The following is a 22,759-nucleotide window of genomic DNA, read 5'->3' as shown; positions in this document are numbered from 1 at the left end:
AATGCGGCCCTGTTGTGTTAGCAGAGAAGAGCATTATGGGAATTGATGTCATTACAACTGATCCTTTAAGGACACACATGCTGTATTGTTTTCTCTATTTAATCCTTAACCATACAGATGTTTAAATATGTTTCAGGTTCAGTAGGTGCCTTTTTGTTAACTTAAATTCACACTAAAACGCTGACAAATATTACTATCATGAGCTCAACCACTGCATTTCCCATAAGACAACCTGATAAAATCAGGTATGTCGTTGGCATGGCAAAATTTAAGTATGTGGGCGCATCTTCGATGATCTACACATTGTGAGTTTCGCATCCGGGATAGGCCTACTGTGTGTTGGCTACATGAGTATTTACCCACATGTTGTGCGAATCAGTCCGCGTAATCACACGCACGCGAATGGCCAACTACGAAATATGTAGGCTGCTAGTAAATGGAGGATCAGTCTTCGGGTTCAACCTACAAAATATAGCCTACTTGACAATCATCACATACTTCGTACAAATGGTGAGCTGTTGTGATTTGTTCATTCGTTTTTATTGAATGAGCCAACCATTTCAAGGGATCAACATAAGAATATAATATTTATTTCCTGACTCGAGAGGATACGCCATAGACTGTACAAAGATAAGCCAAGTCTTCCTTTCTGTCTGAAAGTGAAGTCGCACTACAAAGACCGAGGCTGTGTTCGAGAGCAACAAAACCGTGATGTATCGTGGGTAGAGTGTGACTGACTGACTGATCTACAAATAATAATGAGTCGTTATGGTGTAAGGTGATTTGTAGATTTTAAGTCTGATTTAATAAACAAATACGATAGCAAAGATTTTTATAACGAAACCAAGACAGACCACAGCCTCTCGTTTCCAATAGAAACAAATGAGTCATAATGGGCAGAACAAGCAAGGAGGTGGGCAGAGTCAGCGAGATCCTATTTGCCTGTTCTAGCAGACGTCTGCATATTTCCGTTAGGGAACGCACAATCTGTGAAGCGCGCGTGTGCAATAACGCATTTCGCCTTTTCACACCCACTAAGCAACGCGATTTAAAACATTTTTTGCAAATGTTAAAATCTAAAATACTTCATCCACTTTGTTTAAAACAGATTATAGTATTGTGAACTGAAAGCTGTATTGTTTCATCGATGAGAAATCAATCTCCTTCCATCTTCTCCCACTGCTGGCGACTAGGCTTCCTCTCACTTCCATATTTGGTAGTGAGTGGAAATTCCAAGCGCATCCGGTGAAATATCTTTCTCATTGTTCTATCTATGACAATAGTCAGTTCGATAGGGGTAAAGGGTACATTTCCAAAACATCAGACTCTTACCATTGTTAACCCAGGGATATGCAGTCTGAAAGAAGTCTGCCTAAAAAATATGCAAGACTCTACAAGCCAGAATGTAGGATAAAATGATATCTACCATTGTCAGTGCTGTTGGTTCTTTTGACAGTAGGAGAAGGAGAAAGTGTTATTTACCTGACTTTTTGCTGCTCTTCTGTCACTTGTATTTTCAATCTCCTGATGCAATGCGCGTGATGAGCAATATGTAAACAATAGCCTAATGTAACCGAATGTAGTCAACCGAAGCACGTTTCCTTGCAATAAACTGGAAGTGTTTGTCAAATTTGCCAGCTGATTGCATGGGACAATGTTCAGTCTGTGGTTTGGTTAGGCTCGGCCATATTGTAGTAAGTGTTTGTCTCATGCGAAAAAACGATATACAAGATAGCATACTGAAGGTTGGGTTGATAAGGCTTCCCTGTGGATATTTTGTCTCAGATTAACCAAGTGGGGAGAGGCTGCCCGTTGTCACAGTTCCAAGATCATTCAGAAGCGTCCAGTTAACTTTACGCCAATGAATCTTAAAACTGAACTTTGATCCGCATTAAGTAGTATTGATATCCTTCGCCACTGTCGTCTTACAACAGATATTTAGATCCAGTCATGACCAGGGGTGTAGTGCTGCCGGACAACACTGGGCCAATTGTGAGCTACCCCATGGGACTCACTGTCATGGCGGGTTGTGACACCGTCTGGGATCGAACTGGGATCTGTAGTGATGCCTTGCCTAAGACCGCTGCGCTACTTGGGAGGCCCCTGTAGTAAGGATTTATGTTTACTACTTGGTCAATTGATTTACAACTTGGTCAATTGATTATGATACCGTGTATAAGCTACACAAAATGCTTACTCGCAATAAAGCTATCCTCATAAACAGTGCCATGATAGTAAGCTATTTGTATTTACATTAGCCTATAGCCTACAAATAGCTGTACCATGTAGTCGTAGGACTATTAGGCTATAAGCCTACTGCAAATTATTGTTGTTTGTTCCTGAACTGGGCGAATGGCAGAGCTATCCTTCAGCACCACAAGTTGGTTCAACTTCTTTAACGTCATTGCGCGATTCTGGCGCTGTCCTTTCAGGACCACAAAGGGCGCTACAATCGCTTAAAATGACATCTCATCAAGATCTGTTGCCTACTCAATAGTCATACTCATCACTTCTTATTATTACAAATAGAAAAGTAGCACTTCTCACAATGGTGCTTGTTTTGTAAAGTTAAATCAAAGCTGAATCAATCTCTTGCAAGATCACAATGATTAATTTGCATTTTACATAACAGAACCGAATATAATAGCATAATAGCACAGTTACACCCAAAAAATTATTTCAAATTATATTTTAGGATGGTTAGCTGAAGTTGACCATACAGTGCATTTGGAAAGTATTTAAACCCTTTGACTTTTTCCACATTTTGTTACATTACAGCCTAAAATTGATTTTAAAATGGATTACTTTTATGTTTTATCCTCATCAATCTACACACAATAATACCCCATAATGACAAAGCAAAAACAGAATAATTATTTTGTGTGCAAATGTATTCAAAATAAATACGTTGTTTACATAAGTATTCAGACCCTTTGCTATGAGACTTGAAATTGAGCTCAGGTGCATCCTCTATTCATTGATCCTCCTTGAGATGTTTCAACAACTTGATTGGAGTCCACCTGTTGTAAATTAAATTGATTGGACATGATTTGGAAAGGCACACACCTGTCTATATAAGGTCCCACTGTTGAAAGTGCATGTCAGAGCAAAAACCAAGCCATGAGGTCAAAGGAATTGTCCGTAGAGTGCTGAGACAGGATTGTGTCGAGGGCGTTGGTCAGGGAGATGACCAAGAACTCAATGGTCACTCTGACAGAGCTCCAGAGTTCCTCTGTGGAGATGGGAGAACCTTCCAGAAGGACAACCATCTCTGCAGCACTCCGCCAATCAGGCCTTTATGGTAGAGGGGCCAGACGGAATCCCCTCTTCAGTAAAAGTCACATGACAGCCCACTTGGAGTTTGCCAAAACAAGATTCTTTGGTCTAATGAAACCAAGATTGAACTCTTTGGTCTGAATGCCAAGCATCACGTCTGGAGGAAACCTGGCACCATCCCTACGGTGAAGCGTGATGGCAGCATCAGGACCTCAGACTGGGGCGAAGGACCTCAGACTTGGGCGAAGGTTCACCTTCCAACAAGAAAACAACCCTAAGCACACAGCCAAAACAACGCAGGAGTGGCTTTGGGACAAGTCTCTGAATGTCCTTGAGTGGCCCAGCCAGAGCCCGGACTTAAAGCCAGTCGAGTATCTCTGGAGAGACCTGGAAATAGCTGTGCAGTGATGCTCACCATCCAACCTGACAGAACTTGAGAGGATCTGCAGAGAAGAAAATCCCCAAATACGATCCCCAAATACAGGTGTGTCAAGCTTGTAGCGTCATACCCAAGAAGACTTGAGGCTGTAATCACTGCCAAAGGAGCTTCGACAAAGGACTGAGTAAAGGGTCTGAATTCTTATGTAAATGTGATATTTCAGACTTTTATTTTTATTACATGAGGGAAAAATGTAAAAAAATAAAATGTAAACGGTTTATTTTCATTATATGGTATTGTGTGTAGATTGAATCCATTTTAGAATAAGGCTGTAACGTGGAAAAAATGAAGGGGTCTGAATACTTTCTGAATACTTTCTGAATGCACTGTACATGCACTATTGGGCAGTATATATGCTTTGATTGAAACAAAGTACAAGAAAGGCTAATAGTTTGTTAACACCATCTGCTCTAATTTGCTCACGAAACAGTAATTGAAGAGGATCTAAATGCATATTCCAATTTAAACTGATTTAAGATCAATCAAATTAATGGCATGGAGATGCAGTTAGGACATTCCACCTTTAAAATGTAAATAATTATAATTCATGATTAAGAGTGATGATGGCCTATTTTGAAATTTGGTAGCCTATGCCTAACTTGGTGTTTGAGGGTATTAAAAATAGAAACATTTATTGAGACAATATGTGTGGGCATAGGCAGATGTTGCATTTGGAGGATGCGTTTTATGCATATTCTTAAATGGTGGACTATTCAATTGGCTACATCTGCTGTACAAACTTTGAGGAAATGATGACATCATTGCACAAGACCATTGGCCATGACTATTCAACTAAACAATAGATAATCCATCCACCTGACAGGTGTGGTGTATCAAGAAGCTGATTAAACAGTATAATCATTACACAGGTGCACCTTGTGCCGGGGACAATATGCCACATTTCTCAAATTTTGAGGAAGCTTGCAATTGGCATGCTGACTGCAGGAATGTCCACGAGAGCTGTTGCTAGATAACTGAATCATACTTTCTCTATGATAAGCCGCCTCCAACATCATTTTAGAGAATTTGGCAGTACGTCCAAACGGTCTCACGACCGTAGACCACGTGTAACCTCACCAGCCCAGGACCTCCACATCCGGCTTCTTCACCTGCGGGATTGCCTGAGCAGGGTGGAGGGGAGGGGTGCTGAGGAGTATTTCTGTCTGATATAAAGCCCTTTTTTGTGTGGAAAAACTCATTCTGATTGTTGCGTTTTATATTTTTGTTCAGTGTAGTTTAGCTGGGGAAAACGGTCAAAACTACTCGGGCCTAGTGCGCATGTGTGCCGCAGTAGGCTAATTCAGGGGACAGATTGTAGTTTTTATGCTCTGATATCAGGAGCTGGCAGTGAAACGTTTGATTAAACAATTCAGACTGAAGCTAATAAATCAGATTACTTACATTTTAAGGAGAGTGAATCGATATACAATCACCTAAACAGCTGTAACTGTCAATAGTAAAACAAAGCTTAAAACTTTGAGTGAACCCAGAATACAGAAAATGAATAGGGAAGTTGCTTTTCTCCTCCTCACCACTCTATGGCTGCCAGTCCACCCATTATGACATCATTGACTTGACTGGGGAAGTCCATTCTGTTCATTCTATTTCAGTGCTGAATCACCCTCCCCCACACAGGAATTTTGGGGACTGTATGTATGCTATATAAAGTCACATGTTTTGTAGCCCAGACTAGTCACACCATGAATTGTTTGTTTTACACTGGCTCTTTTTTGTGCATGTTATACAATATGTATTTGGACAGTGAAGCTAATATTTTGTCTGGATGGGTCGATGCTACCATTTTGGATTTGAGATCAAATGATGAAAATGAGGCGGCAGTGCAGGATGTCACCTTCTCTTTCAGCGTATTTTCAAGCATCTGTTTTGCCATTTAGAAATAAAAGCACTTTAGGTAGGCCCATCTAGTCCACCCATTTTAATAGTTAAAGGGATAGTGTGAAATGTTGACAATTAAGCCCTTTTTTTCTACTTACCTATAGTCAGGTGAACTCATGGATAGGTCTACCATTTTAAAGTCTGCATGCAGTTTTAGGGAAGTTGAAGGTAGTTTTGCGAGCCATTGCTAACAAGCGTTAGCGCAATGACTGGAAGTCTCTGGAAGCATATAGCCAAACATGTTTATAACTAACCTTTCTGGAATATATTTGCGTATTTTTGTTAGGGAACACCTATTCTGTGAAGTGCCCGTGTGCAATAACTCAATTCGCCCTTGCACTCCTAAACAACATTTTTCCAAACTTTGGCAAAGGGTAAAGTCTACAAAACATAGTCCACTCTGTTTATTACAGGTTTTAGTTTTGGAAACAGAACTGTGTTGAGATTAAATGTTTCATCTAGGAGAAAATGTGCAGATGGGCAAATGATAAATCAATATCATGTTTGCAATTTCTTTAGCTAAATGGGTATATATTGCTTTGTCATTTTCATGATTGAGAATGCATAATGCCTGCCAATTTGAAAAATAAAAAGCTAGCAAAGTGTGTGATATTTGTGCCGCGTTCACATGCTCGTCGGAATAAGAAACTCAAGACATTTCCGACTTGATAACTGGTTATACACGTGTCGCATTCAACCAGTTAGCAAGTTGGATATTTCCGAGTTTCCTATTTCTGACTAGCACGTTGACGCGACACCAGATTATCATGGTACTATCCAGTACAATACTGACATATAGAGCCAACATGTTTCACTGTTCAAAAGCATATGGTGAAGAATGTAGATAAAACAGGATACATTTTTATTTATTAAATTATTTATTAAAAAATTATTTATTAAATTAAATGTGTTTTTACATTGCAAAACTCACCAGATTTGAGATTATGCACCCATAACTTTTTCCTTCACTTTTTTTATAAGGTGTGAAGGACCTCTTTAATTTAACATCATGGATTGGACTATTGGGAAGGAGAGAATTCCCTCATGTAATAGTGAACTGCCTAAGGCCTCAAAGAATGCCTCCGGAACCAACCTCACTATCAATCTGAATGAAATGCTCAGATCAAAAGTTGACGTGGAAAGGAAGCGTGTTCCAATCCGCCCACCCAACCCAAGAGCCCCTGCACCCAGGGAACTGGAGTTTAGTCGAGGCCTTTCGTGTGAGCCCATGCCCAAACCCATTATCCGAAGACGTGCACGATCTCTGTCCTCCTCCACAGAGTGGAAGAGGCACACTCGTAATGTTGGGGTGCGTTTTGTAGACTGTCTGGGCCTGGACCTAGAGGATGTTAAGGTTTTCAAAACCGGAGAGGATCCCTTTGTGCCACAACATGTCTCCTTCAGGCTTTTGATGGGTGCAGAGCTGGCTGGGGGGAAGAACTTGGAAATCTCGCTGCCGTATCTGAAGCCGGTGTTCCCTCAGCAACCCGGTGATCGACCTGAATTCTTCAGCCGCCTGCGCCAGCAGAGAGTCTGTCTGGAGAGGGTTTTGTGCTTTGACCTGGGCATCATCGGGATCACTCAGGTCCTCAACCTCCATTTTGAGAAAGAGGTGAGCGTGCGCTATTCTTTCACAGGATGGAGGTGCAGCTCAGAAACCAAGGCCTCCTGGGTATCCACCACCTGCAAGTCCTGGGATGGAACGCAGGAGCAGCTCAATTGTGACACCTTTCGTTTCCACTTGCCCGTTCCTCCCTTCCTGCTACCTGGAGCTGCTTTGGAATTTGCTGTCCGATACAAAGTGTCCGGGAAAGAGCACTGGGACAACAACGAGGGGCAAAACTATAAGTTGGTCTGCCATAGCTACAAGCTGACTGTGCCCAAGGAGTGTGAGCATAGCATGGTGCACTTTATTTGAGCTCATTCAGCAAGGAGCATTTACTGGTTGCTCTCATAAGTTCCAATTCATAATTTGGCCATAAGGTCAAAACCATCAGACCTGAGAGGCAGCAGTAGTGTTCAGAAAAAGACAGATCTGGTATATATGAATAACATGTTATTGGAGCACTCAGCTAATAGAGAACCACGTCATGGTTGTCTGTGACTGTGGTGGAAGCCATGTTTATTATTCATTCATACACATTTATTTTAACAGAGCACCCCTATTAGTATTGGAGTGCATGTTTTCAAATGCAAATGCACTTTATTATATACAGTGCCTTCGGAAAGTATTCAGACACCTTGACTTTTTCCACATGTTGTTACATTACAGCCTTATTCTAAAATGGACATAAATCTGCACTCAATGCCCCATAATGACAAAGCAAAAACAGGTTTTTATCAATTTGAGCTGGCCTCCCAGCCAAACTGAGAAATCATGGGAGAAGGGCCTTGGTCAGGGAGGTGTCCAAGAACCCAATGGTCACTCTGATAGAGCTCCGGAGTTCCTCTGTGGCACTCTACCAAGCAGGCCTTTATGGTAGAGTGGTCAGACGGAAGCTACTCCTAGGTAAAGACGCGTGACAGCCCACATGGAGTTTTCCAAAAGGCACCTAAAGACTCTCAGACCACGAGAAGCAAGATTCTCTGGTCTGATGAAACCAAGATTGAACTCTTTGGCCTGAATGCGAAGTGTCACGTTTGGAGGAAACCTGGCACCATCCCTACTGTGAAGCGTGGTGGTGGCGGCATCATGCTGTGGCAAAGTTTTTCAGACGCAGGGACTGGGAGACTAGTCAGGATTTAGGCAAAGATGAACGAAGCAAAGTACAGAGAGATCCTTGATGAAAACCTGCTCCAGAGCACACAGAACCTCAGACTGGGGCGACGGTTCACAACAGGACAATTACCCTAAGCACACAGCCAAGACAACGCAGGAGTGGCTTTGGGAAAAGTCTCAATGTCCTTGAGTGGCCTAGCGAGAGCCCGGACTTGAACCAGATCTAACATCTCTGGAGAGACCTCAAAATAGCTGTGCAGGGACACTCCCCATCCAACCTGACAGAGCTTGAGAGGATCTGCAGAGAAGAATAGGAGAAACTCCCCAAATACAGGTGTGCCAATCACTGCCAAACGTGCTTCAACAAAGGACTGAGTAAAGGGTCTGAATACTTATGTAAATGTGATATTTCAGTTCTTCAAACTAGTTTTTGCCTTGTCATTATGGGGTATTGTGTGTAGATTGATGAGGGGAAAAAAACAATTGAATATATTTTAGAATAAGGCTGTAACAAAATGTGGAAAAGTCAAGGGGTCTGAATACTTTCCGAAGGCACTGTATACAGCACTTGTTCAGATAAGCCTGACACAAGAGTACACATTTCACTGTGGCAATGTGCCTCTGGATGTTCTAAAATCATTTGGACTTACTCTGACTCTGGTCCTCGGAACTAGCCATGCTTGCCAGGTGGAACACATGTAACTGGTAGAGATTAATTTATATTAATTTAATGTATTAATTTCTCTTCAAGAGAAGATCAGCCAAGCATTTAAACTATGCAACCAAGCAGCTTTTAGTTCAAATATTACTCATGATATAAATTGAAAATATTTAGCTACTAACAAAAGAAATACACTGTTTTAACTGGTAGTACTTAGAAAAGTTAAAACTATTGTTTCTTGTTCTTTTTACATTAAAGCACAGTTGATGATAGAAACCTCTGTTGTGAATTATTTGCCTTTGTTGCTTACAAAACAACACTAAAGCTGTCTTTACACTGCAGCTAAAATGGACCCAATTCAACAACAAAATAATTATCCTGTGACACAGTTCAATCTTCTTTAGAATGGTGTAAACATAGTACAGCTGGCGACCGAAGTCAGCATGCATGCACCTGGCCCGCCACAAGGAATCGCTAGAGCATGATGGGACGAGGACATTCTGGCCGGCCAAACCCAAACCCTTAAACCGCTGCGCCACTCGGGAGGCCCATGGTGAAGTTCTAAATTACACTTTGGATGGTGTATCAATACAAGTCACTACATAAATACAGTTGCCAGAGAAGAAGGAAACCGCTCAGGGATTTCACAATGAGGCCAACGGTGATTTTAAAACAATAATGGCTGTGATAGAGAAATGAGGCTGAATCAACATTGTAGTTAATCCACAATACTAACTTAATTGACAGAATGAAAAGGAAGCCTGTACAGAATAAAAAATATTCCTAAACATGCATCCTGTTTGCAACAGGGCACTAAAGTAATACTGCAAAAAATGTGGCAAAGCAATTCATTTTTGGTCCTGAATACAAAGTCTTATGTTTGGGGCAAATCCAATACAACACATTACTGAGTACCGCTGTCCATATTTTCAAGCATAGTGGTTGCTGCATCGTGTAATGGTTATACTTGTAATCGTTAAAGGACTGTGGAGTTTTTCAGGATAAAAAAGAAATGTAATGGAGCTAACCACAGGCAAAATCCTAGAGGATCCTAAAACACAAGGCCAAATCTACACTGTAATTGCTTTCCAAGAAGTCAGTGAATGTTACTGAGTGGCTGAGCTACAGTTTTGACTAAAATCTACTTGAAAATCTATGGTAAAATTTGAAAATGGCTGTCTAACAATGATCACCAACCAATTTGACAGAGCTGGAAGACTTTTTCAAAGAATAATGTACAATCCAGGTGTGCAAAGCTGACAGCTGTAAAGCTGACAGCTGTAATCGCTGCCAAATATGATTCCAACATGTATTGACTCAGGGGTGTGAATACTACTTCGATAAATTTGCTAAACATTCAAAAAACATGTTTTCACTGTCATTATGGGGTATTGTGCGTAGATGGGTGACAAGATAATATATTTAATCAATTTTGAATTCAGGCTTTAACATAACAAAATGTGGAGGAAGTCAAGGGGTATGAATACTATCTGAAGACACTGTAGTTGATCATTGGCGTTAGTCTGCTGGACAATATAAGTACGCGAATGAGAGCTGTCTCAGTATGGCCTTATAAATAAAAATGTACCAATGACTTAGTCTCCGAAGAGCTATGGAAGGCCAGTTAACTAGTGTGATTACAAGTCCACTTGCTGAAGGGTATTCCACATGTGTAATTACTCATGATCTACTTCATGTTTTTGCAAACTTATGTTTTGTAATTACACATTTCAAAGTCACCTGTGAATTATCATGTTAATAACTCCAAACAAAGTGTGACATTGTTACATGTAACAAGGGAAAGTATAACAAAAAACCCAGCTAGCTATGTTGTTGATATGTGTATCCTAATAGACTAGGGTAACAACCCTTAAACAAGGCACACCTTGCCTTGTTATAACCTGTCCCAAAGGATACATTGAATCAAATGTTATGTTACTACGATGCTGTTGCAAAGGATACACTTGTAATTATAATGTCAAATCAAATTCTATTTGTCACATACACATGGTTAGCAGATGTTAATGTGAGTGTAGTGAAATGCTTGTGCTTGTAGTTCCGACAATGCAGTAATAACCAACGAGTAATCTAACCTAACAATTCCATAACAACTACCTTATACACACAAGTGTAAAGGGATGAAGAATATGTACATAAAAATATATGATGAGTGATGGTACAGAACGGCATAGGCAAGATGCAGTAGATGGTATAGAGTACAGTATATACATATGAGATGAGTAATGTAGGGTATGTAAACATTTAAAAGTGGCATTATTTACAGTGGCTAGTGATACATTATAATGTATCTACCCAGGATCAAGCAATTTGATGCAAAGTGAAACACGTATTTTTAATTGCTATGTATTTACAATGTAACAGCATTTGCAGACAGTAGGCTAACCAAGAGAAATAAGGACACAGGAAACATTAGTATAACCATGGAAAGAAGGTGTACCCAAACGTACAATTCCCAAGGGAGAGGACATGTTCCCTGAGCAGGGAGTATCGGCCAGGAGGTCTGGACCTAGTCTGTGGAGCAACAGTGGGACAGTGGACTCTCTTAAGGGTCGGCATGCCATTAAATCTAAAGAGGAAACCGATACCTTTGCATCCTGAATGAAGGATCTACGAAGTGGTGTGGGGGGACACAAATGTATTAGGGGTGGCGTCAATTCGGAATTTCTGAAATTAATCCATTAATTGAATTTGAATTGGCCACACCCCAAAGGAAACATAATCAATTATTATAGACAACACACATGTAATTATTTAAAATTGTTTTAGGAGAATGAGTTTTAAAAATGACATGTTTCAACCATATGCTACATGGCATTGGTAGCCATACATGATGTCAAAATAAACATTTGTATCGTGATGTGTAGAATAAATAAACCATTTGAATTTCATTTAATTAAATTATACTTCCTTTAATTCAAATTCAATTCAAATTCTGCTTTCTGTTGGGTGTGGCCAATTCAAATTCAATAATTGAATTGCATTTAAAGAGCAATTCGCAACTCAATTCAGAACTGACCTCAACCATGGAGTGTATCAGCAGCTGGGCAGATTATGTTTGGACGTCAGAGGACAAACGTCATCAGGAACAATAGCGCCCTCTGGCGGAATTTGGCCTGAGTCCAATGTGTAATGAGAGTTTTTTTTGCTTTGCAATAAATTAAGGCCTAGGTTCCTGAAAATCAAGATGTATTTTAGTACCAGTTTAACTGATTGTGCTACAGTGAAGAGTTTACAGATACTTTCTAAAAAGTCCAACTGGAAACATTAAGACATCATGTGTATTCAGACAATGTTTCCCTCTAATGGCTAAAATGTCCAAACATCACAGAAAGATGATTTTGTAATAGTATTCACATTTACATCGGCAGTATTGGATGGCACAATAACAACAATATCAACATGCCTAAAATGTGGACAGTTCTCACTCAGGACAGTTGGAATTCTACACTGCAGTTAAAAGTTTGAAATTACTGTGTCTAACAGCAGATTATAGATTACAATAGAGAGTGTAATAATATTCACATTAGTAATGAGTATATATTTTGATTTCAGATGGAATAGGCACAGTAATTAAGCCCAATTTGTTTTTATTTTTGTTCCGAAGCATGATTTTTGTCCTCAGGGTAAATGCATCTTCCTCTGTTTTGCAGCTCTGCTATGAAAGGCATGCATAATGTGGGATAGACTGTTCTTCTGGCCGAGAGGATTGTTTGAGTTCTTTGTGCCAGATGGATTGGATAGATGAGATTCAATGGATAACCCTGTGCCCATAGAAGGATAGTGCAGGTTGGTGTTGCAGAGACAAAAGCCAGGTTACATAATGTAAATATAGGGCCTGTGGTGTTCCTTTCACAGGCTTAGACAACCTGCAAGTCAACCGGTGCACATGGCTTTCTCCTTGATCAAATTGTAAACAGTGCTACCAAACTTAATGTACCAGATGCAGAGATATGTACTGTTCACTGTATGTTCTACTGAGTAGTTCCTCTTGACAGTAAGCTGTTACACATGGCTTGTTTTCTTGAAGCTGATGCGTTGAGTAACTGTGAGAGGCAGTTTTCATCTTTGCTTTCTCCATCCACTTTTCTCTTTGTACTGTTAGTGTGTGGGTGGAGTGGACAAGGTTGCTTCAGGAAAAAAGTGTGATTTTCAATGAATGCTCATAGAGGACAGTGGTGACGAAGGTACAGAGAGAAGAACTGTGAAGAACGCTAACAGTCAGGATTATTCTCCGCCACTGCAATCAACAGGTAAACTGGCATCCTATTATTTTTCGCCACATATAACCAAACAGCACACTTGTTTTATGTTATATAGACTTTACAGGTAGATTAAAGTTGATTTGAATAGTCATGTCCTATTTAGACTAGGAGGTTAGATTTGACCAAGTCATTCTGCCGTGCTATGTGGAGTTAATACAATAGGTTATAAACACATGAATGTTATAGGCTTGAACGCTATCAAAATATATATTTAAAATGCGCCTGAGGCTGTAAAGTTGAATTGTGCATTTAACATTTTGGTTACACTGTTGGAAAAATATAATAGTGAAGTCCTACAGACATATTTGGCATGGAACATGACCATTCGATGGAAAGTGACGGAAACTTCAGAAACCTTCAAAGCAGTATAAAGATTATTCAGATTACTTCCAGACCTATTTTATGATGGCTATTTAATTTGAACACCGTTTAAAAGTAAGATTTGGCAAGTTACACACTATAAATAATATAAATAAAGGCTACTCTTAACCTAATACTAAAGATGTGCAGACCCTAGAGTATTTTTTTTGCTAAATAACTAACCAGTGTAATTGGATTGGGTGAATAACCCTATTGCTTTTCCTTTGAATGGTGAATTAGTTATTTCTGCTCAAATACAGGAGACATTACGTTTTTCTATTTTCCCCATTGCATATAGCCTATTGAAGATGCCTCTGGGGAAGGAATTCAGGAAGAAAGCAGAGGACATCACAGCAGTGTATGATCTGAGAGAGAAGCTAGGAGAGTGAGTGTCTGTTATATTTTTGCCACATAGGATTAGATCTACATGCCGTTTCCACACAGATATAAGGCTCTTTACTTGGTGTGAGAGCCATACAATTCTGTGAGAGCCATTACCTTGATGCCTTGATGCTTACTGAAATCCTGGCACATTCTTCCCATTATGAAGTATTACAATTCTCTAGCAGAGGCCCCCGGAGTTGTCAGAGGGGGAAGCCATCCCAATTCATCGGGTGACTGAATAATTATCATCCCAAAATAAAGCAATGAGAACGAAAGCCTGTATGAATGGTTACTAATATGATGTGGGTGTGTTTCAGGGGATCATTCTCTGAGGTGCGCGTGGCTCAGCACCGCCGCACCCTGAAACTTGTAGCAGTCAAGTGTATCCGCAAGAGGGCGCTAAAGGGCAAAGAAGCCATGTTGGAGAATGAGATAGCAGTGCTACGCAGGTTAGTGTCACATCTGCACTTTTAGCTAATACAAAATAGACAAGAAATCAATGGTTCAGAGTGTATCCATTGTTTCCCCTTCAGAATCAACCATCCCAACATTGTGGCATTGGAGGAGACCTTCGAGACATCTACAAAGCTTTATCTGGTTATGACTCTGTGGGTGGTGGGATTTTAATTTAGATACCCTGAAATGATCTAATCCAAGATGAATTGTTGATTATTTTGTTGCTTATATTTTACAATGCAATTGATGGCTTGTTACCACAGTGTTACAGGAGGCGAGTTGCTGGACCGTATTCTGGAGAAGGGGAGTTACACTGAGAGGGATGCCAGCCGTGTCATACAACAGCTTCTGGAGGCAGTCCAATACCTCCACCAGCTGGGCATCGTGCACAGGGACCTGAAGGTACAACTGTCCACTAGCTGTTAGAAAAACACTTAACCTCACTATAAACAGCATCGTAAGATTACTGTTATATGTCCCCCAGGTATATCAACATAAAAGAGAATAGAATGTATCTGAGAGTTCACAGGTTAAGGTAGATGGTCAATGTGCTCCATATAATTGGGATCAACACTCTCATGTGATTTTCTTATTGTTTGGTACAAGTGTTCAAGTGATTGATAGATACAGCTTAATTGTCAATTATTTTAGGCCTTCTATTATTATCATTCCAGCCTGAGAACCTACTGTATCAGACTCCGTCGGAAGATTCCAAGATTGTCATCAGTGACTTTGGCCTGTCCAAGATGGAGGAGCAGGGGATGCTCACCACAGCATGTGGAACCCCTGCGTATGTGGGTGAGGATCCCCAAATACATAGATCACTTCTGAACCCTCATCATGTAGAATTAAAGCAGTTTGAGCCTCATACATTAACCTTCTATTTCATTTTGTGTGCAGCACCAGAGCTTCTGCAGCAGAAATCATATGGCAAAGAAGTGGATCTATGGGCTCTGGGGGTGATCACCTATATACTGTGAGTGTATGGTAATGGTTCATTCCTCACAGTTGACTTAATACAGACAAGTGAAAAGTTATGTTGTGCTAAAAGGATTTCTTTTTTACGTTGCAGACTCTGTGGCTACCCTCCGTTTTATGACGAGAGTGAGTCACATATGTACCGGCAGATCATGAAGGCTGAATATGAGTTTGACTCCCCGTATTGGGATGAAATCTCTAATTCAGGTAAAGTATGACCTTGGTCTATGAGAGATCCTTTTAGCTAGCCTGTATTAGTTCATCACATCACATCTCACACCTATTTGTCATGCAACGTTATCACTGTCTCGGCAATAATGACTTATTTTTCTTTCTTTCAACGTGCTTTTAATTGAACTTTCTTTGGTCTTGAAATTGTATGTCCTCCTGAATGCTGCTTCTCTCTCCACATTTTTCCGTTCAGCAAAAGATTTCATTCCGCACATGTTGCAGAAAGAACCAGAGGAGAGGTACAATTGTGAGCAGGCCTTGAAGCATCTTTGGTGAGTTTAAAAAAAGATTAGTAGCTTTGTGTGTATTCTTTTCTATAACATGTTTAGTAAACATTCTCAGTACTATCAGTGTGCATGTATTTGGTCAGTTGAAGTAAAGAATGAGATGTTCTATACAACACAATGAATGGGTACTTTGATAATTAGGGATATTTTCAAGTTTTTCTATACTTCTATAGCCTATCGTAATGTTCATGGCTGTTGAGTTTTAAACATAGATCACTTTAATCCAAACAGATAATAGATTCTTTCTGCTCAAAATATAATACTTTTCTTGATCTATATTGATTGCATATCACTTTATGTTCCCTCTAGAATTTCGATGAAAAGCCTCCGTAGGTCTGTCACTATATCACATGTAGTATACGGTACACATAGCATCCCACTGGGTACAGATGTCAGTTCAATGTCTAGTTTTGATTTACATTTGGTTGAGGTGTGGTTGTCAGCTAACGTGAAATCAACAAAACATCACCATGTCATTGGATTTAGGTTAAAAGTTGGTTACTTTTTTCAAATCCAATCAGTTTTCCATGCTGATTCAACGTCATAACATAGAATTTTGGTTGTTGAAATGATGTGGAAACAACTTTGATTCAACCCGTTTTTGCATAGCGGGCTAATGACTCCAAAGTTATATGATAATGGTATTGATGGCTTGTTGATTGGTGCTGTGTGTGTTGTTGAATCAGGATATCAGGAGGAGCCGCTCTGGAGAAGAACATTCATGGATCAGTCAGTAAGCAGATCCAGAAGAACTTTGCTAAGAGCCAGTGGAAGGTAAGATTAGTCCTGCCTGGGCACTGTTTAAAATGTCCAAATCATCTTCCACAATACAATATCTCCCATAAAACTAGAATCTAGATATATACAGTTACATTGACTATGTAAATCAATTATTCTGTGTGCAGGAATGCACTACACTCTTAGAAATAAGGGTGCAGCTAGGGTACAATATTGTTCCCTAGGGAACAACAATATCAAAATACACAATGTGCCTTCAGAGGTACACATAATGATCTCACATGGTACCTCATGGTACATTTTAGGGTACATATGTGGATAAAGAGTCTGGTGGTACATTTTTGTACCCAATATTTTGAATATAAATCTACACTAATTATATTCTCGTTCTCCAAAAGAAGGGGTACGACGTGAAGATACATTTCTGTTTCCCAGGATACTAACAGCTTTGTCGCTGGGTTGGTACCCTAAAAGACCACATTTGTACCATAATCATTATCATATTTGCCAGCATAGTCTACTGCAGTAGATAATTTTTGAATAGTTTGTAATATCTTTGTTTTTGCATATACATTCATTGATTGATTAATCTTAAGCTACATAAAGATAAATAACATACATTTTTCAAAACAAATCCAATCAGTTAGTTAGATTTTTTGCACCTGTTAATGAAATGTTTGTTCCAGTTTAAATGGTGTAAGTAGTCTCCACACAATGTTTTTGATTTTATTTCACCTTCATTTAACAAGTTTTCATTTACAACTGCGACCTGGCCAAGATAAAGCAAAGCAGTGTGACAAAATCAACAACACAGGGTTACACATGGGATAAACAAACGTACAGCCAATAATACAAGATGAAAATGTTCCTAACTCTGGCAGTCATAAAGAATGCATGTTGCGGGTGAATAAAAATTCCAGCTGTTGGATATCCAAAATCTGTCTGGATTATAATAGGAATTCTATATCACTTTGCAAGCCAGCATAATGTGACTTGTAGGTAGGATTGCAAAATTCTGGTAACGTTCCCAAATTTCGCAGGTTTTCCAGAAATCACAGTTGGAAAATTCATGGAAAACAGAGGGAATAAGCAAGAAATTATTCAACCAGGATTTCTAGTTAGCGGAATATTGCAACCCTGCTTGCAGGCCTGGTGTGGCCTGTAAACCATGAGTTTTCTAATGAGATATGTAACGTATTGTCATAAAGAGATTAATTTAAATGATAACATGGTGAAAGCCACGGGACTGAAAATGAACAAATTCAACAACCATTTCACTAACAAATACAGTCATGGGTGGTAACGCTACAATTTCCTCAACAAAGCAAGCCACACTGGGAAATTATATTGAATACGTGGCTCTGCCTGTTCTTTCAGTTAGTTCTTTTTGAGTGGAAGTGTTGTACCAGTTTAAGTAGTCTATGGTAGAGGTACGTTTTTGTCAATCACTAGGAACATATGACTATGTCACTGTGGTACACTGTGGTATAATGGCAAAAAGTATATTTTCTAAAAGCACACTTTTATACCTGTGGACTATATGTTTTCAGAGGGCATTCAATGCCACAATGGTGGTGCGGCACCTCAGTAAGAAGAATCTAGTAGTAGAGGAGGAGTCTAAGGAAAAGGCAGAGACCAAGGATACACTTTAAGGTGAGGGATGAAATAATAATGGCACCGGAGAAGAAGGCCAACCTTTTACATGTCCCCAACCGATTGTGTTTTTTGGTTGGTTTATTTGCGTTTTTTGTAACTTATGTTTTTACTTATTTTGTACATAATGTTGCCGCTACCGCCTCTTATGACCGAAAATAACTTCTGGTAATTAGGACTGCGATTACTCACCACGGACTGGCAGAATCCTTTTTTTCCTTTAAAGATTCTGATGTGCCTGATGAGAACGATATATTGCTTTCTCGGGAACAGGCCCAGATCCCTGTGATTTGCGTGAAGAGGAGGTGGAGAGAAAGGGGCCAGAGGTCGAGCTGCCTTCTGATAATTCGTAGGCGATCGAATAAACCTCCACTTCCTTCCATTCTGCTAGCAAACGTGCAATCTTTGGAGAATAAAATAGATGACCTACGCGCAAGATTAAACTACCAACGGGACATTAAAAACTGTAATATCTTATGCTTCACGGAGTCGTGGCTGAACAATGACACTATCAACACGCAGCTGGCTGGTTATACGCTGTACCGGCAGGATAGAACAGCGGCGTCTGGTAAGACAAGGGGCGGCGGGCTATGTATTTTTGTATAACAGTTGGTTCACGATATCTAAGGAAGTCTCGAGCTATTGCTCGCTTGAGGTAGAGTATCTCATGATAAGCTGTAGACCACACTATCTACCTAGACAGTTTTCATCAGTATTTTTCGTAGCTGTTTACATACCACCACAGTCAGAGTCTGGCACTAAGATAACATTGAATGAGCTGTTTTCCGCCATAAGCAAACAAGAAAACGCTCACCCAGAGGCAGCGCTCCTAGTAGCCGGGGACTTTAATGCAGGGAAACTTAAATCCGTTTTACCAAATTTCTATCAGCATGTTAAATGTGCAACCAGAGGAAAAAAAACTTTACTCCACACACAGAGACACATACAAAGCTCTCCCTCGGCCTTCATTTGGCAAATCTGACCATAATTCTATCCTCCTGATTCCTGCTTACAAGCAAAAATTAAAGCAGGAAGCACCAGTAACTAGATCAATAAAAATGTGGTCAGATAAAGCAGATGCTGCTACAGGACTGTTTTGCTAACACAGACTGGAATATGTTCAGGGATTCCTCCGAATGCATTGAGGAGTACACCACATCAGTCATTGGCTTAATCAATAAGCGCATTGATGACGTCGTCCCCACAGTGACTGTACGTACATACCCCAACCAGAAGCCATGGATTACAGGCAACATCCGCACTGAGCTAAAGGCTAGAGCTGCCGCTTTCAAGGAGCGCGACTCTAACCCGGAAGCTTATAAGAACTCCCGCTATGCCCTCAGACGAACCATCAAACAGGTAAAGTGTCAATACAGGACTAAGATTGAGTCGTACTACACCGGCTCTGATGCTCGTTGGATGTGGCAGGGCTTGCAAACCATTACAGACTACAAAGGGAAGCACAGCTGAGAGCTGCCCAGTGACACGAGCCTACCAGACGAGCTAAACTACTTCTATGCTCGCTTCGAGGCAAATGGCACTAAAAGATGCATGAGAGCACCAGCTGTTCCCGGAAGACTGTGTGATCACGCTTTCTGGAGCTTAAACAGGTCAACATTCACAAGACCACAGGGCCAGATGGATTACCAGGACGTGTACTGCGAGCATGCGCTGACCAACTGGCAAGTGTCTTCACTGATATTTTCAACCTCTCCCTGTCCGAGTCTGTAATGCCAACATGTTTTAAGCAGACCACTATAGTGTCTGTGCCCAAGAACACTAAGGAAATCTGCCTAAATGACTAACCCGCAGCACACTAGTTTGTAGCCATGAAGTGCTTTGAAAGGCTGGTCATGGCTCACATCAACACCATTCCAGAAACTCTAGACCCACTCCAATTTGCATACAGCCCCAACAGATCCACAGATGATGCAATCTCTATTGCACTCCACACTGTCCTTTCCCAACTGAACAAAAGGAACACCTATGTGAGAATGCTATTCATTGACTACAGCTCAGCGTTCAACACCAAAGAGCCCTCAAAGCTCATCAATACCCTGGGACTAAACACCTCCCTCTGCAACTGGATGCTGGACTTCCTGATGGGCCGCCCCCAGGTGGTAAGGGTAGGTAACAACACATCTGCCACGCTGATACTCAACACTGGGGCCCCTCAGGGGTGTGTGCTTGTTCCCCTCCTGTACTCCCTGTTCACTCATGACTGCACAGCCATGCATGACTCCAACACCATCATTACATTTGCTGATGACACAACAGTGGTACAGTAGGCCTGATCACCAACAATGATGATAAAGTCTATAGGGAGGAGGTCAGAGACCTGGCCGTGTGGTGCAAGGACAACAACCTCTCCCTCAACGTGATCAAGACAAAGAAGACTATTGTGGACTACAGGAAAAAGGGGACTGAGCCGCCTCCATTCTCATCGACGAGGCTGCAGTGGAGCATGTTGAGAGTTTCAAGTTCCTTGCTGTCCACATCACCAACAAACTAACATGGTCCAAGCACACCAAGACAGTCGTGAAGAGGGCACGACAAAACCTATTCCCCCTCAGGAGACTGAACAGATTTTGCATGGGTCTTCAGATCCTCAAAAGGTTCTACAGCTGCATCGCTGCCTGGTATGGCAACTACTCGGCCTCCGACCGCAAGGCACTACAGAGGGTTGTGCGAACGGCCCAGTACATCACTGGGGCCAAGCTCCCTGCCATCCAGGACCTCTATACCAGGCGGTGTCAGAGGAAGGCCCTAAAAATTGTCAAAGACTCCAGCCACCCTAGTCATTGAATGTTCTCTCTGCTACAGCACGGCGGTACCGGAGCGCCAAGTCTAGGTCCAGGAGGCTTCTAAACAGCTTCTACCCCCAAGCCATAACACTCCTGAACACCTAATCAAATGGCTACCCAGACTATTTGCATTGCCCCCCCTACCCCTCTTTTACACTGCTGTTACTTTCTGTTGTTATCATCTATACATAGTCACTTTAATAACTTTACCCACATGTGCATATTACCTCAATTAACCGGTGCCCTCGCATATTGACTCTGTACCTGTACCCCCCTGTATATACTGTAGTCTCACTATTGTTATTTTACTGCTGCTCTTTAATTACTTGTTTAATTACTTATTTTAACTGCATTGTTGGTTAAGGGCTTATAAGTAAGCATTTCACTGTAAGGTTTGCACCTGTTGTTTTCGGCACATGTGACTAATTTGATTGGCATAAATAGCTCAGTATCACAATCCCGCAGCTAACAGACAATGGTCACAGTAGCTACAGTAACCTGTATTTCTTTTCTCTTGGTTTAGGTTGTGACCTTTAATCCATGGATAGAAGAGAATTTGCCCAGAAGAATCCTGTGACAGACCAGTCAGAGTGGTCATTTCGGCTCTCAAGCGTCTCTGTATGCGATAAAAAACAAATACAGTGTGAAACTTTCTTTCTGCCAGCAGAGAGCACTCTTAATCAAGCTTAAGTTCTAATTTTTGTTGTCTGTCATCTAAACATTGCTCCGACTCTGGTTGGTCCCCATACACTTCAGCAATAAGACTAATTTGACTCATCAAGTATAATTTTGTTGATAAATCCATATAGGCTTAGTATCTGTTGACCATGCATGGATGTAAACATGTTTTCTTGAGTCTCTATAGACCCTTGTATTCTTCAACAATAAAAATGTTAGAAAACACTGTATTGTTTACTCCTAGTTTGATCTATGATCATCCTCTTGTTGAGGATGAGTTTCATTAGCATTCTTGATTGTCTTGGGAAGAATAAGACCAAATGAAATTGACTAAATCTGCAGCATTGAAAATGACGAACTCCAAATTAAAGGTTCAATGTAGCAGTTTTTATCTCAATAGCAAATCATTTCTGATTAACAATTCAGTACCTTACTGTGATTGTTTCAATTAAAATGGTCAAAAATAAACAAAAATAGTTTCTTAGCAAAGAGCAATTTCTCTGTCTGGGAGTGGTCTAAGTGGGGAGGGGAAAACTGAAAACTAGCTATTATTGGCAGAGAAGTTTGGAATTCTCGCTCTTATTGGTCTATTAACAAATTTACCACCTGGTGATGTCACCAGGCAGGCCAAACAGCTTACACTAAAAGGGCATTATCATACTTTTCACAATTGCACAGTATTATTCCAACCTCATAGTGTGGAAATGCATATAAAATATGTTTTTTTGACTGCACTGGGCCTTTAAAGCAACAATGTGGGATAGGGGCAGAATACATATTGCCTTTGACAGGAGAAACAAACCATGCTTACCCTAAACTAATGAGACAGCTCCTAGAAAGCACTCCGCTGTATGTGTGTGAGAGAGAGGCAGCCATATTTGTCCTAGTGACCTAAGAACCCATAATATCTTACATT

General features: G+C 40.6%; 2 protein-coding genes across 5 annotated transcripts; both read left to right on the top strand.

The window, feature by feature from the left end:
• Window positions 1-232: 232 nt before the first annotated feature.
• On the top strand, window positions 233-22,070 carry LOC110532306 (pregnancy up-regulated nonubiquitous CaM kinase). 4 transcript variants are annotated; one of them, XM_036988240.2, is made up of 14 exons: window positions 381-510; window positions 12,663-12,798; window positions 13,115-13,262; window positions 13,933-14,019; window positions 14,336-14,467; window positions 14,552-14,626; window positions 14,738-14,876; window positions 15,149-15,272; window positions 15,375-15,450; window positions 15,547-15,659; window positions 15,877-15,955; window positions 16,657-16,744; window positions 18,259-18,361; window positions 21,689-22,070. In XM_036988240.2, the coding sequence occupies exons 4-13, from the start codon at window positions 13,943-13,945 to the stop codon at window positions 18,358-18,360; spliced, it is 1,005 nt and encodes a 334-aa protein (XP_036844135.1). In that variant the 5' UTR covers window positions 381-510; window positions 12,663-12,798; window positions 13,115-13,262; window positions 13,933-13,942; the 3' UTR covers window position 18,361; window positions 21,689-22,070. The 4 variants fall into 4 exon arrangements, with proteins under 4 accessions (XP_090040680.1, XP_036844135.1, XP_021471749.2 ...); XM_090184554.1 differs by lacking the exon at window positions 18,259-18,361 and having other exon boundaries at window positions 233-510; XM_021616074.3 differs by lacking the exon at window positions 12,663-12,798 and having other exon boundaries at window positions 390-510.
• On the top strand, window positions 378-9,267 carry ppp1r3da (protein phosphatase 1, regulatory subunit 3Da). Its single transcript, XM_021616077.3, has 2 exons — window positions 378-510; window positions 6,593-9,267. Exon 2 carries the CDS (start codon window positions 6,621-6,623, stop codon window positions 7,527-7,529), a length of 909 nt encoding a protein of 302 aa, XP_021471752.3. The 5' UTR covers window positions 378-510; window positions 6,593-6,620; the 3' UTR covers window positions 7,530-9,267.
• Window positions 22,071-22,759: the final 689 nt, after the last annotated feature.

Source organism: Oncorhynchus mykiss, chromosome 9 (assembly GCF_057628025.1).
Source record: "Oncorhynchus mykiss isolate SJ-2025 chromosome 9, ASM5762802v1, whole genome shotgun sequence".
Lineage (NCBI taxonomy): Eukaryota > Metazoa > Chordata > Actinopteri > Salmoniformes > Salmonidae > Oncorhynchus > Oncorhynchus mykiss.
Note: the sequence above shows the minus strand (reverse complement) of the source record. Positions and strands in the feature narration are given on the sequence as shown.

What these genes read in the sequence shown, in the direction of transcription:
- ppp1r3da (XM_021616077.3), top strand. Translation starts at nt 6,621, where the DNA reads ATGGATTGGACTATTGGGAAGGAGAGAATTCCCTCATGTAATAGTGAA.
- LOC110532306 (XM_036988240.2), top strand. Translation starts at nt 13,943, where the DNA reads ATGCCTCTGGGGAAGGAATTCAGGAAGAAAGCAGAGGACATCACAGCA. An exon ending in GAGATAGCAGTGCTACGCAG is followed by an intron (nt 14,468 to 14,551) that starts GTTAGTGTCACA and finishes TTTCCCCTTCAG; the next exon opens with AATCAACCATCCCAACATTG. An exon ending in GGGGTGATCACCTATATACT is followed by an intron (nt 15,451 to 15,546) that starts GTGAGTGTATGG and finishes TTTACGTTGCAG; the next exon opens with ACTCTGTGGCTACCCTCCGT.